Source organism: Amphiura filiformis, chromosome 3 (assembly GCF_039555335.1).
Source record: "Amphiura filiformis chromosome 3, Afil_fr2py, whole genome shotgun sequence".
NCBI lineage: Eukaryota > Metazoa > Echinodermata > Ophiuroidea > Amphilepidida > Amphiuridae > Amphiura > Amphiura filiformis.
This window is the reverse complement of record NC_092630.1, coordinates 73,312,075-73,329,997: the sequence shown is the minus strand read 5'-3', so window position 1 is coordinate 73,329,997 and position 17,923 is coordinate 73,312,075. Positions and strand designations below refer to the sequence as shown.

Genomic DNA, 17,923 nt, shown 5'->3' with positions numbered 1-17,923 from the left:
ATAATCATCGGCTGCCCATCGTTTTTGATGAAGGCACATTATATAAACACTGAATGACTGTTTAAAACACATTTCAAGATAGCATTACATTAACAGGCCCACTTGTTTTTGTTTTTTGGTTTTGTTTTTTTGGAGGGGGGAGGGGCAACCTATAGGCCTATATCTGGTCAAGCAAGTGAAGTAAAACTAAAAATTATCAATATTCTGGTTTCACAGGCTTTATGAGTGGGACACATATTAGGCCTACATTTTATCACGCATTGCCTATGCTGGACCTATCACTGTCCTCTTATTCCAAAATTCAGAACAATGAGTGCTGTGGTGTGTTTTTATTTTCTGGAATCAGGAATAGAATGGACTTAATATGACTTATTCCATTGGCTTGTATTTTAAACATCTTAAATGTCCAAGTTGATTGCTTTGTGTTTTCAACACAGTCTGTGCAAGATTAATATGCTGCAGTAAAATCTGCTGTAAGTTTTGATTAGCTGAGATCACTTCTTTTTCAGCTAAGTCTTTATCAGATAGAAGAGTATGAATTCTCCAGTTGAGATGTTGTATGATCATTTCACGGTTATTGCTCAGTTTTGAGTGATTGTCAAGATTTGTATTCAGCCTCTTAATGATTGATTCCTGGTGAATTACCATTTGTTGAAGCACCTTTTTCTCGTCTGTTATTTGTGTTATGGTGTCTTTCATTTGAGCAAGACCATGTTTGATATCATTCAAGTGTTTTGTAAGCTGAGTAATTTTGTTTTCTTGACTGAAAATGCACTCTTCCTGCTGTTTATTCATTGCAGTACTGGCAATCTTTTCAGTTTCAATCTCTTGAAGTTTTCTTCTGACATCAGCCAGTTCATTCTCAAGATCAGTCACATTTTGATTATAATGTTGAATGCTCTCTTGAAGTCCAGCTACATCAGCTTGGTGTTTTTGTGACATTTCTTTCATTTCATCATCTTTCCTTGTAACTGCCTGTTTTAAGTCTGAAATGATACCTGTTTGATAAGACCATTCCAATTCTTGCTCAAGTGCATGATCTTCAAGTTCTTTCCTTTCCTGTTCAACAATCCTCAATTCTGCATCTTGTAATTTGAGTTGTGTCTCAAGTTCGGCAACTCTTCTTTCCAAGTTATTTTTCTCATTCTTGAGTTCCTTAACATGGGATTTACTGTCTTCAAGGAATTGTGTGACTGTGTTTAAGATCTTTTGGCTTTCTTCATGCTTTCCTCTGACTGTGTTATTCTCTTCCCATAATTCATTGGATTTCCTCCTGACTTTGTTCAGTTTGTTGGATAGTTTGACATTTCTCTTCTCTAAAGTTACAAGTTCTTTCTCCATAACGACAGTTTTATTTCTTGACTCCCGTAATTCATCATTTTGTTGCAGGAGCTTCTGAAGTGTTGATGCATCTACGGTTACTTTATTACCTGATCAATGACAAAAGAGAAATAAGTTAAGAATTATATATTACAGATGAAAATATGAGAAATGGGAAAAGTGACATAGTTCAATTGAGATAATATACTATGCCTAGGTGCACAATTTTATTTTCATCCCTTTCCTGTAAAATAAAGACAATTTTCTTAAAAGAAATTTCTTCATAAACTTACTATTTTTACCCCTCATTCCCCACATAATTTTTCTCTGAATGAGTGAAAAGATGACTCCAGCCACCACACAAGTATATGGCTGGCTTATGTGGCCCATTATTCATCAAGTCCTGCATTTTTACCAAGAGCAGAAATCATGGTATGGAATAGATGACAGTTTACCTACCTGTTATCTGATTAGCAAGCATGGTTGAATCATGGCGAAGTTTCTCACTGATATGTGATTGTCGATTGTCATCAAGGGCCTCACAAAATGTATCAAATGCTAGGGAGCCTCTAGTCACCAAGATATCTAGAAATGCACTGGCCCAGGCTTTATGATTCTTGCCTATAGGAACAAAAAGAAAAGAATTTATGATTGCTCTGAAGTATGAAGTTGATGCATTTGTAGGATTGTAGATCAAAATTGACCAGATTTTCTGATTGACAAATTCAAAAATGCTCGCTGTTTTTTTAGACTTTAACCATCTTGGCTGATGACCCCTGGGATCCACCTTTCCCATATTATTGGCTGGAAGTACTTCTGGCGATTTTTGCATCCCTCAGTTGCTTAGTCATCAGTGAGTATTTTTTGTCAACCAGAAATTCTAGTCAATACTCTATGAATGAAATACTTATAATAAAACACAGAAATGAGAAAACAAAACTAGTTAGTCTGTAGCGACACTTATCTAGAATGCCAAGAAAGATTGCAGTTTGCTCCAAAGTTGGATGCGCTATTGATTTGTACACAAAGCATTATTGAACAAGAGAACTAGCGCTGTATTTTCCCTTGATAATAACATTAAAGTGCAACTTTTGATTTTGTTCCTTCTGTGGGTTTTTGATCATTGTTTCTTTAATTATCAACCAATTTCAACAAATGAGGTATAAATCAGAGCTAAAGGGTACAGGTAATGGCTGCTGGTTTTAATTTTGACATATATTTGTCTTTGTTTAGGATATACAGCTGATACCTTAATTCTTTTGCAGTCTTTATAATGTGATTTCTATCAAATTTCAATTTTGTTTCACAAAAAAGATAATATTATAAGTAATAATTGTCACTCAGGAAGGTTTTCTATCCATATTAAGCCAGAATATTGAAAGGAAAATCACTATCTTAATCGGTAAAGCCATAAATTACTTCACAGTGACACCTTCAATTTTTCTTGAATATCTACTTTTTGCATGATTGTAATGGCCAATAGAACACTAAAATACCATGTGAAAACCTTTCTCGTTACCCATAAGGCTAGAGCAAATATTGTACCGTCCAAAAAGGATTGTCAAGATGCAAGTCTTACGAAATGGCATTTCCTGAAAGACGTAAAAGTTTGTCGAAATTGGCCTACTTGGGCCAGCTTGGCGTAGACCGGGGATGGGGGTAGTGCGAGCCGTTAACCCTCTCCTATTATGGGTTGTTGTCAAGTTCCTACGGGAAGATCATTTAAAACAAACAAAACAAACAAGCAAAGACTACTGTGTTCACCAATCAAAATATTAGTGATGGCTGAAATATCTTGTGCATTTGTGAATCATTGACTTATATCATTATTCATCTTTATATTTCATCTTATTTATACATTACTGTGTGAAGCTTTGTTCAATAATGATTGGCGCACGCTGATTCAGGCATTGAAAATAATTATAGGTGCTGGAATGAAATAGAGATTTTCTTTGTTTTACCTCATTTGTTCTACTTTTGAATTAAAAGGAGATGTGTGATAGTGAAAACTATCATTTTACAACACATTTAAACATTACAACTATATCAAAAGATCAGGTTTCAAAAGAAATTTATTTAAAAAGAAGGTATATAATGGCTTTAGTGTCTGGTACTACATGTACATACCTGAGTTTTGTATTGTCTCAAAGTCAGCACACTCCATAATTCCACCCTGCATCATGTGATCTTTGATCTGCTCTACATACACATCTGTAACTATCAACTTGCGATTTATGCTACTGATTGTCCATCGCTTTGGGTCATCCATGCTAAATAAAACAATTCATACAAAGAATTTAATTTATTTATTTATTTATTTCCGCAATATGCATATCGTGGTTGTACTCGGGTAGCTGATCCTGGTTGCAAAGGTTATTTGCGGATTGTCTAGGATGTGCGCTCTTGAAGCTGCAAAGTCCCTGAGTTGTTGTTAAATGGTTTATGGAATGATGTGGGGCCGTAGTGGTCAGCGACAACCTGTAAAGTGTGCTGAGGCTTGTGGATCAACGTCTAGGCGTTGTGCTCAGCGTAGCGCACTATAAATCACTTCTTTTTTTTTTCTTTTCTTTTTTTATTCTTCTTGGTGTAAGTTATTTTGTTAGCAATTTTAACACCATATTAAGTATTATTCAGATATACCTCTTGATTTTGTTCTGATAACCTAAAAGCAAGTATTTAAATTAAAAGAGATGTAAAGTAAACTTATTGAATTTATTGCCGTTTTGGATACCCTATTTCCTGACCATGAAAAATGATCCATTTTCTTGCTTTTTTGTTTGATCCGCCACCCCTCCCCTGTGTTATAAGTCCCATCCCAACTATGCTACAACTAAATCATAGGCCTGGATAATATAACAGCAACATGCTTTAAGCTTACCTGAAATTAGATGAATAGACCCAGCCTACCTGAACATTGAATCATAAACCATCACAGAAATTGAATATCCCTGCCCCAGTACTTGTATTATTTGTATACATATTTTTATGTAGTTACCAACAGATGAATGCTTGAACTTTCACTACCCAGAAAAAGTCCCAAATACCATGTTGATCATAACTCAAAGTGGAATTTACTCACACACCTAACATTACTGAAATAACTTAATATCAATAAAATGAAAATCAATAATTTGGAGAAAGTTATAGATGAATTATTTTCATCTATGCTGAACACAAGCATCTTACCTTCTTCTTCTCACCTTGTAGCTTGAATAATGTGTTTCTTGACAATTCTAATACCTAAAACCACTTACACAAGGAAATCTCCATTGTATTTTGGAGGTCAGAATGACACATTCCACACACTGCACTTTTATTCAAGTCAGATTTTCTTCAGTGGTTAACTTTGACATATTTGTAGAAACCAGCTAAACTTTTGCCCCCAAACTCTTTTTCGGGATTCCCCAAGTAGACAAGTCTGAACTTGCCTGACTTGAGTGGTATAGGCCTGTGACACTCATAGTTGAACATAATGTTTATGTTTTTGTTTATTATCTACTTACTTGCTTTATTTGCTTGTTTACTTCCTTTGAACATTTTAATTTGGTTGCTATATTACAGATAACAGTGTAGCCATTTGTTTTAGCATTCATTCAATCATACATAGACTAGTATTATATTCAAAGTTTTCATTCTTTTTTATTAAACAAGTTGTTTTGGTCTATAAAAATCTTTCCATTTATGCAGTTTTTAGTTTAGTAGCTTTTAGTTGCATTAATTTCAGTATGGTCAGACAGCTTTAAAAGATACATGAAACTAAATTGTTGCTTTCAGGTAACAACATCAAAACCTTACTTATATTACTTCCCTGGATAAATACCAAAATTCAATCCATTAATTGCAGTAATTATTGGGACAAACAAATCCTTTATATTGAGGCTATTGAGTGCCCCAGGTTTAAAGAGACCCATTGAATTGGTGTATGCAAAAGCTATTACTGATATTTACATTGAAAGTGGCACCCATTTTGTCTAGACTGTAGTTTAATGTATATATGGGTTAACTTTTTTGAGAGTTCAGAGTTCTGAGATCAAGTATGTGAGGTCTGAGTTGGGTAATACATATGATTTAGAGTACAATTACCAGTTGACTTATGTAATGTGAGTCAAAAAAATGTACATAATTTATTTAAAGAGGATTATTAAACATTTATCGGCTTTCCTTTGGTTTCACATTCCTCATTTTTTTGGGCTAAAAAAATTAAATGTTTAATTTTTTATCAAGTATTTGTATTTCCAATCCTGAATATATTCATGTAAATTCAGGAAATTAGATGTAAATTAGATCCATTCATAACAGTAGCCCATGGTTTCAAAAAAAAGAGAAGAGAAATTGGAGAAAAAGAAAAGCCTGTTTGCCATATTTGACCATTTTTTGACATTAGGCCTGCTTCACACAAATGTGTTCCATTTTAAACCATATTTTACCATTTAAGCTTCAATATGTTATATTTAGACATTTCATGATCCCCCCCCCCCCCGTTTCTAAAGTTCTGTATACGTGCCTGCATAAACAAATTTCTTCTCTCTTCTCTATTTTCTTAAATATAGAAAGAGAATAGATTCTATTTTATTTCATCTATAAAAATAAAATGTTCAGAGTCTACCTCCAGTGTGGTGTGCTGAAGTTGTACCACTGTTGATATTTTAATTTCCTGATCAAAAACCAGCACAGTGTGGTATATTTGATATTTTATGATATATTCCACATTCATTTCATTTATTACAGAACAAATCTGGCTCACCTCCAGGCTCAGGATCCCAAGCTTCAACAGAAAGTAATCCTTCTAAGTCCTCAACAAGTAGTTCTAGCCCTACAGGTAGCACTGGTATGGTATCGGCAACTTCACCCATTGCACAGATATTATCTGACCCAGAAGATGATTTGACATTGAGAGCAGCTATGTATGGAGTGCTATTCCAAGCTTATGCAGACCAGGTAGGAAATTGATAGAATCATTGATTTGGTTTTTAGTGTGTGAGCAAATAATTCCAGCAAGCAAAGGAGTAAAGTTGATTAATGGTTGATTGACATTGTATTTCTTTAATTGCCAGAATGAGTGGGAAGAAGCACTTGCTGCTATGGATAAATCCATCACGGATATGCCTCGTACCAAACACAGACTGTAAGTATGACAATGACTTGTGAGAGATTGGCAGTGGCAAGGGGGCATTTCCCCACCCCACTATTTTTCTTCCCCCCCCCCCCCCCACTTTTGAGGCAAAACCCCCAAATCAGTTCCTGGTGCCGCCACTGGAGATAGGGAAGTGACAGTTGCTGGGTAAATTATTTCAAGTTACCTCATGCTCATCACCTTTTGTTATCAAAAGCTTGAAAAAGGTCAGCAGCAAATTATAATTTTGATACATATATCCAAAGGCAGCACTACAAAGGGTGGAAGTAGACTGGGCAATGGGAGGGGTTATCATCCCATGATTGCAAATGAAAACAAATGAAGAATTTTCATAGCATTCTGTAGTTTTACTGAAGAATATATGAAGGGTTTAGGTTCAAAATCCCTTACATCCACTTAAGCAATTTTGAGAAAACATCAAAAAAAGTACTGATATATGAGGGTTTTCAACAAAATCAGTTTTTGGCGGGATGCTTGGATAGGATGAGCATCCCGCCATAAACTGCTTTTGTTGAAAACCCTCATATATCAGTACTTTTTTTGATGATTTATTGATGTTTTCTCAAAATTGCTAAAGTGGATGTGTAAGGGGTTTTGAAACTAATCTCTTCATATGTCTTTTTATAAGTTTCCAGCATAGCTTCAGTGGGATTCATGCCCTGGTCCCAACAAGAGGCATTTTTCCCCAGAACACTCTCATATTAAATTTCTACTCTCATGGTTTAATCAGTACCTAGAAAATAGGTGAGAATTGTTTGACCTTTTATTGTTCTGTGCACAAAAAGTACATAGGCTTACATGTCCCGTTTTTGGCAAGTACTGCATATAAACCCACTATGTCTGACGCGGTTTGTGTTGCACCTACGCTCGCTTTTCTGATTCTATTCAGTATCAATTTGTGCTGTTATGAGGCCCACATATCTGGTACTGATTCAAGCATTTACTGTGATACTATCACAGGCTTTGTCAAGGATTTTAAGTGTCAGCATTAAGTGGACCATAATGACATGTAACAAACATTTCAGGTTTTAAACGGAATTAAGCATAGTTTGCACAGGTTCCCAGTGGGGTTTATATTTGTCATAATTACAACCTCTCCAATCAGATCATGTCCCTTTAACTTTAATCTATTGACACGTTTTCTTTTCCATTATTTTAGGTTGATTTTCAAGCATCGACTGATGGTCAAAGCTAAATTGGGCAGGGATGTTCATGTAGATATTGCTAAATTCAAGGTAAATAACCTGTTAAATTAATTACCTAGTCATTAGTCATTAAGGTGCATTTTGAATACTGAATACATGTGGATTGGTGCAAACTGAAAATGCTTAAAACTTTGTACACAAAGGTGAAGATGCAAAGAACCCAGATTCACGACTGAGGTCACTTGTCAATCCAAACTCTGAACGATCTATGATTGGTTACCCAAGTGTAACCATGGAATTTTGGCAACATTTCTTTTCTTGTTTACCCTATGCCAACCAATCATGGGTCTTAGGGAGTTTGATTGACAGGTGACATCAGACATGAAGAAATTTGATTTTGTTGCTGTCTTCAAGTAAGCTGGATTTTTTACATATCAGTGAAGTAGACTGGTAAAAAGTGTAGAAGTTTAAATCAATAGATTGCAACTTTTCATTTTAATTTTTTAGAACAATTGTCTTCCAGAAATATTGTTCTGAAAGTTGAAAATTAGTATAATATTGAGGATTTTACAATTCTGTCCGCATTTATCAATCCACATTTGATGAATTATGAGTAGGTCCACCAAATGTAATTACTGTTTGAACAATTGCTGAAATGTGATTGGATTGAAGAAGGGAATTTCTCAATTATGTATGCAGTTGATGGGAGAATGTGACCCCATACCCTTTAACACTAAACCACTGACAAAAGTTGTCATTTATCATGTTATTGGTTATTACACCAGTGCAAACTTACGGACTTTGAAAAACTTATTGAGGTAAGATGGTTAAAAAGAAATTGCATTTTCCTTTGTATTTTGAGTATAATGAGCAACAGTGTGATTTCCAAGCATGGTTATGTGTAAATGAATTTCTTAGGGGATTTCATGCTCCCAATATTTTATCAGAGCTGGTATTTTCAGCTGGTAAACAAGCTGCAGTGCCAACACAGATCTGATAATTAGTTAAGTTAAAAATTTGACAAATTATTATGAGACAACACTGCCACTTCACATTTACAATATGGCTTGGCATGGCTGACTGTAAAAGTTTGTTGTCCTGAAATAGTTAAGTTTGTTAACCTTCAGAAACATAAAAGTGGTGTTCTTTACTTTTGTGTATATCATGTATAGACACAAAAATGCCATGCTTAGTGATTATACCTACAATAAGTAAAATTTGGAAGTTGATTTTATGTATGTTAACCAAAATTGCATTTGTTAGTTTGTGCCCACCTTCTTCCTTTATTTGCTCTAAATGCTTTGTATAATATTTTCAAATGCAAAAATTGTTCCGCAAGTATTTTCTGCAGCATAAGTAAATTGTCAAGTGATTACTAATAAATACAATTCGGGCAACCCTGAGATTTCAACCCATTCATGATATTCGTAAATGTGACACGATCTGGTCCATGGCGGCAAATTTGAAACTGAGATAAAGGTAAAAATATGGAGTAAAAAACAATAAAATACATAAGAAAATAGACATCAAAAAACTTCATAACTTTAGAACCAAGTATGCTACACCTTTGGTGTTTTCAGTAAATGATAGCCTAGATTGTATATATAATGTAATAATTACAGTAACTCAATTTTCAAAAATGCCTCCTTTGGCCCCCTTGGAACAGATCGTGTCACAAATGATATATTTGAAAACCAAGGTGAAATTTAAAAATGTATGTAATAGGTGTGCCAGCCAGAAGTGTTACTTTAGAACAACAGTGAAGCACTTTTTTTTTTGAATATACCAGTAGTGCTTTTTGTGTGTGTCCTAGTATGCAATCTATCCATTTCTGTAACAGTATTATAGCTTTAGTGAACCTAAATATTTCCAAATTAAACTCTGTGTCCTTCCCATCTTCCCATGAGTGATGTTAAGAGGCTGTGAATGATTAGAAATGTTACAAATATTGCACCTGCCTTGTTGTCCAACCCTGACCATAGGTTTGCTCCCAAACTTTACCTATATTTATGCTAACTTGCTGTAAGAGTATCCAGGCAAAATCTAAAACATGCAAAAGAAACATGGAATAGAGGAAAGCTTTTGTTCATGTGATATGTCACAAAATGAGGCAACATGAGATTTCTTTAAAGCGACAATTAGTAATTTGCTAAAACAGAATGCTGCTAAAATTCAGTGAAAATCAGATATTTGCATTTCTGAATCAAGAATCAATAACAACCGTGTAAATTACAAATATGAGCTCATACTAATAAAGACATAATCTGTCATTTAGCATGAAAATAGGATAACTGTGTGTTATTCTTAAGTGCAAATAAGACTGTCAAATTCAGAAATCATGGATCACTTATGAACTCAAGTAATTGACAGTGGAATAGTAACACAAACTTATTTACAATGTTGTATGAAATAATCATTCAGAGCTAACCATAATCAAATTAACCTATTGTGCTACTTGGTAATTTAGTGGGGTAGGTAAGCAACATATTAAAATAACCTCTGATTTTGAAGAATGCTAACTGTATGTTCTTGTTGACAGGATGAAAGTGAAGATTACTTGTCTTTGATGTGGCACAAGGTAGCTATGTGTTCACAGGACCAACTAGAACAGCTTGCATCTTATCAAAATGCTATAGCGGCATTACAGGTAGGATACAATGGATAGTGGCCGTTAAACTGTATTATTTTTATATCAGCAAGCAACATTTGCATAAGAAATTGGTTTACTATAGGCAAAATAACGAATTCTCGAACTTGGGTACGCACTGACAGGTTCTATTGTAAGCTGGAGGTTACAAATTCAATAAATTTAATAAATTCAGTGTGAGACATGTTTTATTTTTCTTCAAAAAGCAATTGTCACATGAATGATCGTTCTTATTAAACTCTTTCCCTCGTTTCTGTAGAAACAAGTATTTTTTCTCTTGAAAGTCAAACATAATTTTGATGGTGTATTCTTGCTTATTTTATTTCAGTCAAGTGCAAGTGACTGGCAAAAAGTGGAATATCTGATAGAGTTCAGTGAATGGCTGTATCTGAATGAATTTCCATTGCAAGATTGTATGGATCAGTTAGAATGGGCTGTGGATATACTGCTCAAAATGAAGATACACACAAGGGTCAAAATTGAAGGTAAGCAGACATCTCTATAATTATGGTTGTAGTGTTACTCATTAGTACTAACAATACACAAATTTAGGTATCTTAATGCCTGAACCAAACAGAACTGATAGTTATGTGGTTGAGGAATAAAACAGCTATCACATACCTTTTGATATTTGACAATTGACAGCACCAATGTCAATAGATGCCTTGTGCGCAATAATTGATACAGATATAGATCATTGGTTGATATTTAAATCTTTGGAACGGTTTGAAAATGAGATATTTTCATAAAATTCTTATATTCTTAGAATGGGGTTGTTTTATTCCTCAACCACATCAGCTCTTTAGTTTTATTTGATTCAGGAATTAAAATACCCAACAATTAAACTTTCTGATGATAGTTCTTTTAGGGACACAATGTATTATGCTTACCATAACCCTAATCCTCACCTAGCTCTAAACTCTAGTCCTAATATTCATTTGCCAAGTATTATTATACTGATTAACTTACTCATGTGCATGATTCAGACCTCTTGGCCTTTTGAGCATCTCCTCATTCAAATGGATATGTTTAGTATATTGTTTGTATTTTAATGAAATAAAAGATATGAAGGATTTGCGCAGATAAGATTGACATCTGCTGCTAGTATTTATCAAATAAATTGATCATAGAATACTCATCATGTATATCATTACTTAAATGTTATTTTTTATAATAACAGGTTCAGCAAAATCTTCTCGTAGAAGGCGTGGCAGGAAATCAGCCAACAGAGCTGCTGACCAGCATCAACAGTCAGCACCGGCCACACCCGCACCTACAGAAACCAAATCCAACAGCATCCAAGAAAATGATCCTACCAAGGATATCATTCCAGTCAAAAAGGAATCCATCATTGGGTTGTCAGTGTCTAATATCAATTTGACGGCTGCGGAATTGACAAGCGTTCGCCAGCTAGAGCACTTGGTCCGTGTGCATGTGATGCTTGCTATGATGGCTGGGAGAGGCTCTCTAGCACATAACAGCTATTGCATGATGGCTTGGGGCTTCTTACAAAGAATCTGGCAGGTTAGTACAAACTTGATAGCAATCGTAATATTTATGATTAGAGGAGATAGGAAATGAGTTCAAACTGAACCAATCAGCCTTACAAATAACAGAGTTTGGAAGCATGATGTGAAAACTGCCAACAAATATAAGAAAATTGCTTACTAAAATGTATGTTACTTAGTACCATTGCTAAGCTGTTGAGTTCTTAACATACAACTATTTATTTGAATGGAAAGATTGTGATGACTCTGATTTTACTTTTTTTCTTTGTTGTGTATAAAACTAAGTTAATAACTTTGTATTTGTGCTTGTTGAAAAAATGCTTTAGATGCATTAACCCTAACAGAACTGAGTCGCACTAAAGCTCACTATTAAAACCACTGTGCGTGCATGCATTCCACGTGACTTGATGATGCAATCAGCCTAAGTCATATATACCCAAGGAATCACTGCCCAGGTCAGTGTAACCTCCGTGGCTACAGGTCAGTGATCTTCTTCGTGGCATGCGAGGGGACCGAGGTTCGAATCCCGGGGGTACCAAGTGACTTTTTTCTTTACCTTCTCTTCTTTCCCTTCCGATAGCAAAAAAACCACAGGTTGGGTTAGGGTTAACATATCAGCAAATGGATATAAATTATACAACACTTCTTATTATCATTATAGGTTTGCCTTCCTTCTGGTGGCATTGTTGCAAAGGAGTTAGCCAAAGCTGCAGCAGCTGCAGGAGATTTGAACAACAGTAAAGGTGGCACAGATAAAGGCAAGAAAGCAGGTGGTAAAGATAAAGGAGGTAAAGAACAAGAGACACCTAGAGATAAACCTAAGAGGAAAGGACCATCGGATGCAGTACCTGCTAACCCTGAAGAATGGGCCAATTATGATGTGCCCGATGAGGTAGGAGCTATAGTAGTGCTGTAATACAAATCGGAAAAAAAAACGAACAAAAAAAGCAAGCTAGTTTGCGTTTGATGATTCTGTCATTTAAATTCCACACGGCCCATGCTTGGTTAGTACCTCGTAACAAAGGAACTGTCCTAGTTACTTGATACTAACCAATTATGAACGGTGTTTGATTGACAGAATTGTTTTTTATTTTTGACTTTTATTATAGTGTTGACTATGCTGCTTATTGACTTATTGTGGTCACAAGTCAACCAAAATTTCAGAATCTGAGCGCTCCCTTTAGTATGACCCATATTCTTGCAAAGAGAATGACCCCATAAAATTTAATGAGACAGTTATGGCTGATCCTTTGCATGCCAAATGTCCAACATTGTTCAAATAGTAGATATTTAAAATTAATATAAAAATTCAAAAGGAATCTTGTAGAATCAAGATATAATTTATAATTTACATCAATAAAGCATTATTATATTATGGTTATTTAATATAGTGACTATTTTTGTGGTAAAATTTCTTTTTGAAGCAATTGAACAAGAAGTTTGTCAAGTTATACTATTATATAAATAGGTGGTCTGGTATTTTCGTTTTGTGTTTTCTACCTTACATAGAGGCCTATCAGAAATATATCACCAGAGCAATCTGATTATCAGGTTGAGTTAAATTGATCCAGCAGTTTAACTATTAGAAGCATAAAATGAGTGTCACAATTGCCTAGTGCTTATTGTTTGGGTGGTAAACCACCAGGAGAGAGGGGGGAGCCTGCCAAATTATCCCCTCCTCTTTTTTTTAATTGTCTTTATAGATACAGTTTGTGTGGTACACCACCAGAAGGATGAGACTACCACTTCATTTAAAATGAAACATCTCAGGTTTAAAAGCTTTCCTGAGTTTATGAGAAAAAAAAATGCTCTCAAATGCCCAAATCTCAACTGTGATGGCATAAAGTAGAAGATAAGGCTGTCTATCCAGTTATGCACTTTTAACTGAAAAAAAAAGAAGAAAGATATGAAGATTGATTGGTATAATTATTTAAACATGGCAAAGAAGATCAAAGCTGATTGTTATATTGCACAAAAGTACCAAGTAGATCAGGCACTAGGAAATTGGTGGTGAAAATAGTGCACACCCACTTGCTGATTGATAATTGTATTCATTAATATGTTTTTGCTCAAATCACATCTCTCATTCTCCTATTGATTGATCCAAATTCATAACCTCATAAATATACGCAATGTGTTTAATCCAATCACAGATAATAACTTTTAAATGTGTGGGCGCAAATGTAGGTTATTAAAAAAGTATAACGACCGCATCTCATGATGTAGCTAAAAGTAGGCTTTACAATAACCGCATTGAGTGATGTTTTATGCATTCGAACAATTTACGCAGATGCTGGCTGCTGTATTTGGACATCGCATGATTGTGTGCTAGTGTGATTGGTCACCAGCAGTATTTCCTTACTCGGCTATTCGATTTTTTACAGGGAAAATGAAAGATACAGTTAAAATTGTTTTGTTTTCAAATCTAAAAGAAGAAAATTTGACGTAAATTAAATTGCAAAAGTGAAAAGTGATGGTTATGACTGAGGTTAATGACTCCAGCTGCACCCCTCGGGATATTCCTTGGTTCCAAAGCACAATGTTTAGATATTTCACAATACCCTCAAAACAACTGATGTGCAGTCATTAACCTCTAAATCACAATTAAATGCCAGGCTTGACTATCTGCTTGCTTGTAGCAGTGATCACATCAATACATTCAGACTCATCAGTTGTGTTAATTTTTTCTGTTACTTTGCAATAAATGAATGGAATAGACATGGGATCCTTACTCCAAAGTTCAGTTCTTTCAGAACAATACCTCCAATTGTGCACCTCTGATATTTCAATGTTTATGAATGTTAGTAGTGCTTGGACTTGTGCAGATGTGCCCTATCTTTCAACATAATGATTGTATAATCTGTGCTTTCAATGTTTCTTATCTCTGGTTTATCATGGAACTATTGCAATCAGATATGCACTTGAGTTTCCCTTGTGCATTTGTCTTTCTTTTTATATGTGAAGTATTGAAATAAATGTGGTAGAAACATATTTTGTGAAAATTGTGCATGCAAGATGTGAAATAGATGGAGGTAGAGAGGCCGTCAGCGTGACGTCATATGCCGCCATCTTGTGGGTACACACTGCGATGGTCGTTCGATCTCCATGCGTGGTGATGCGTGATAACAGCTGCGTGGCAAGCTGCGCCCTGCGCGTAGTGTCCGACGCATGAACACACGTATCAATTGTACCCACAAGATGGCGAAAGGCTGACGGCCTCTATTGAATAGCATAGAGAAAATCTAATCACCTACAAAGTCCTGATAGTGAACAACATCAAATATGAAGTAGAAAGGAGTAAAATAATAAACAAAACTGTTATAAATAATGTTTCTAATAAATGATAAATGGGACTTCAAACATTTTTTCAGAACAGGTACAAAAGATCCTAAATTTCAACCCTGATTAGTGATTAAAAAGTGCTCCCTGGGATTGTTTTATTGATATTTTATGATATTTGCACACAGAACATACTTGGTTGTGAAGTTAGGAGTTTTTATAATGCCAAATTTCTTATGTGTTTATTATTTGTTTGCTCCCTATGTTTACCTGTGTCCCAATTTCACAATTACTGCCTTTGGCCTGATTGGAGCAAATCAAATCCAATATAAAACTGTTATTTCTTATGTTCCTTATTTTTTGCAATATGTAATGTACTTTTTGGGCGAAAAATGCAAAGCATTTTTCGTCCTTATTGCGATGGGTTTTGGCTTACTTATTTCCTCACAGCGTTGCAGAATAAAAATAAAATAATCGTGCTGTCTATGTAATCAGGAAACTACAGAGGCGATAGTGTACATTTAAATTTGTCATTACTACTTCATGTTGATATTCAAACAGCGCTATAAAGTTGTCTTACCAAGGAATGTGTTTGTATTAAAAGAAATAATTGTTTTACAACTTGGATGAACTAGAATTACTTTTATGCAAATCCGAAAAAATTGCAACAGATATTTTTCATTTCTTTAAGATTTAGCGGTATTGCCAGATTATGCGTACAGTTGGGCTACATTAATAGCCTCATTATAGTTTTATTGATACTGGTAAAATACTTGCCTGTATGTGCTTGTTGTTCTGCTATAGCGTATAGAATCTGTTCATGATACTACAGTCAATTAATTTATGTCAACATGAGGCGAGGCTGTCGGATTGCTCAGACCAAGAATGTTTGCTTATTGACCAATTTACCAGGAGAAAAGTCAATAACTGGTTGCCCTTTATCTGCTAACTTGGTTGAACATGGTGTGGTGGTATACAGCTGTACACGTTGAAGTCAATGTTCAATAAATGCCAAATGTTGCTAGCAGTAGAATAGTTAAATAGGCCTACAGCATGCAATGACAATAAAAAAAAGTTTATGATGTTGTCATGCGTAGATCTTAAGGTGGTTCTGGGCCATTATTGGCATAACCACAACCGTATTAATCAACCTTCTTTTGATCTTCTTCTGTTATGACTTTCGGAACATCATGTAATGTTTTGAACTTCTTTTGATCTTCTTCTGTTATGACTTTCGGAACATCATGTAATGTTTTGAACTTTTGAATTCATCTCTAATAAGATTGTTTGTTTGTTTTTGGTTTTTTTTCATTTCTTCGATAATTTTTTTCATTTCTTCATTCATCGATAAAGAAGAAATGTTTTTATCTAGGCCTAGGTGCAATTATTTTCGCTTTTTTAACGAATAACCATGAACGACATTGACATGTAAAACAGACGTATGCCTATCATGTAAACATTAATCATGATGATGGGGGCATAATTATGCGCATTATTATAGCATATAACATTCAGCGGAAACTAATGAAATGTTCTCAATAAGTGCAAATACTACCCTGTAAGCTTTTAAATGGAAAAATTAATTATGCAAAGTAGAGCAGCTAACTAATTAATTATCTGGAAGTCATTAGGAACACTTTGACCAAGTTTGAAACCACTATTCTATTAAATAAAAATGTTATTGAATATTAATGAGCACTTTCGAGTCAGTCATATTGGTTCATTGATTATTGATAAAAATAATACAATGCAAAGAAATAATTGTGTGTATTATAAAAACCGTCCATACACTGTACAGTCTCATTGCAAGATCATTATGATCGATGCGAATTATAGAAACAGTTCAAACAATAAAATTACTACACCTTTATCTTGACACTTCCTCATTTGCTCGCCCTGTTCCTTTTTAAAGGAATTTTTATTAACAATGTAATAATTACCCTCTTAATGTAGATAAGAGAAGCTTTTAAAGAAGACAACACAGGAGAAGGCATTAACAGTGGCACTATTCTAAAACCGGTAAGTGTTGTAAATTAGGTATATAGATGTTTGATGTGAGTAATATACGTATACGCAACTATATTTGACTGGTTGACTCTTTGCACGAGCAACAGTCACATTTGCCCATGTTTTGCATGTACATCCATTCGAGGCAGGCCCATACACAGTATTTTTTTATAGGTGTGAAATTTCCAAAATTACTTTGGGGGCTTTGTGTGTGGTGCATGTTATGTGTGGGCAGGGGATGTGGGAATGTGCCTGATTTTTGCACACATGGGGGACATTTTCACATCAAATGAGGACTTTATAACAACTGAGGTTGTCCCCGGTTCTCACCACTTTAACAGCGTAACCCTCCTCCTTCTAAATATGCCAAAATTTGACTTTTTTTCAAACAGGAATCTCTAGTGGGGGATGTGGAAGTCCCATATATATCAAACAAAAACTATTTTGAAAAAATGATATTCAAAATGTCCCTGATTAGGCGGTACAGGGGTGTGTGTATGTGCACATGGATTTGTGTAGACTAAATTGGAACACGACTAATGATATTTACATTCTTTTATTATTGATTTTTATGTTACAGACTCTGTCCTTATACTACCTTGAAATGTTTGTAAGAGAACTGCGTAGTATTGGCTTCAGTCATCTGGTATTCCCAGCTCTCAATCTAGGGGAGGTTATTGCCAGAGATATGCTGAATACAAACATAGCAGGGAACACATACAGATTGATGTAAGCTAGAAATCACCTCATTACTCCATTCTTTTGCATTTGTGGTCTTAACTGTAAAATTCAATCGTTATTTTCTGTTTCTTGTAATATTCTTTCTGAATTCACAGGCTATTGCTAATAGTTATACAATTAAGGGCAAAAAGTAATGAAAAGT

At 34.9% G+C, this 17,923-nt stretch overlaps 2 protein-coding genes across 2 annotated transcripts in view; one reads left to right on the top strand and one right to left on the bottom strand.

Annotated features, from left to right (window-relative positions):
- The window catches only part of LOC140149099 (cilia- and flagella-associated protein 46-like), a 114,706-nt gene that overhangs the window by 56,433 nt on the left and 40,350 nt on the right, over positions 1-17,923 (top strand). The window contains exons 28-36 of the mRNA XM_072171266.1: positions 6,049-6,258; positions 6,375-6,445; positions 7,614-7,689; positions 10,139-10,246; positions 10,575-10,731; positions 11,427-11,770; positions 12,416-12,646; positions 16,987-17,052; positions 17,621-17,769. Coding sequence (XP_072027367.1) covers positions 6,049-6,258; positions 6,375-6,445; positions 7,614-7,689; positions 10,139-10,246; positions 10,575-10,731; positions 11,427-11,770; positions 12,416-12,646; positions 16,987-17,052; positions 17,621-17,769 — 1,412 coding nt within the window. The remainder of the gene's footprint in view (positions 1-6,048; positions 6,259-6,374; positions 6,446-7,613; positions 7,690-10,138; positions 10,247-10,574; positions 10,732-11,426; positions 11,771-12,415; positions 12,647-16,986; positions 17,053-17,620; positions 17,770-17,923) is intronic.
- Positions 330-4,664, bottom strand: LOC140149313 (uncharacterized). The gene is made up of 4 exons (XM_072171579.1): positions 4,507-4,664; positions 3,448-3,590; positions 1,780-1,941; positions 330-1,430 (listed from the first exon to the last, which is right to left on the bottom strand). Exons 2-4 carry the CDS (start codon positions 3,587-3,589, stop codon positions 370-372), a joined length of 1,365 nt encoding a protein of 454 aa, XP_072027680.1. The 5' UTR covers position 3,590; positions 4,507-4,664; the 3' UTR covers positions 330-369.

Excerpts from the sequence above, each read along its gene's own strand:
- LOC140149313 (XM_072171579.1), bottom strand. The coding sequence starts at position 3,589 with ATGGATGACCCAAAGCGATGGACAATCAGTAGCATAAATCGCAAGTTG. Across the intron at positions 1,942-3,447 it reads TGAGACAATACAAAACTCAG|GCAAGAATCATAAAGCCTGG; the intron begins GTATGTACATGT and ends TTGTTCCTATAG. Across the intron at positions 1,431-1,779 it reads GCTTGCTAATCAGATAACAG|GTAATAAAGTAACCGTAGAT; the intron begins GTAGGTAAACTG and ends GTCATTGATCAG.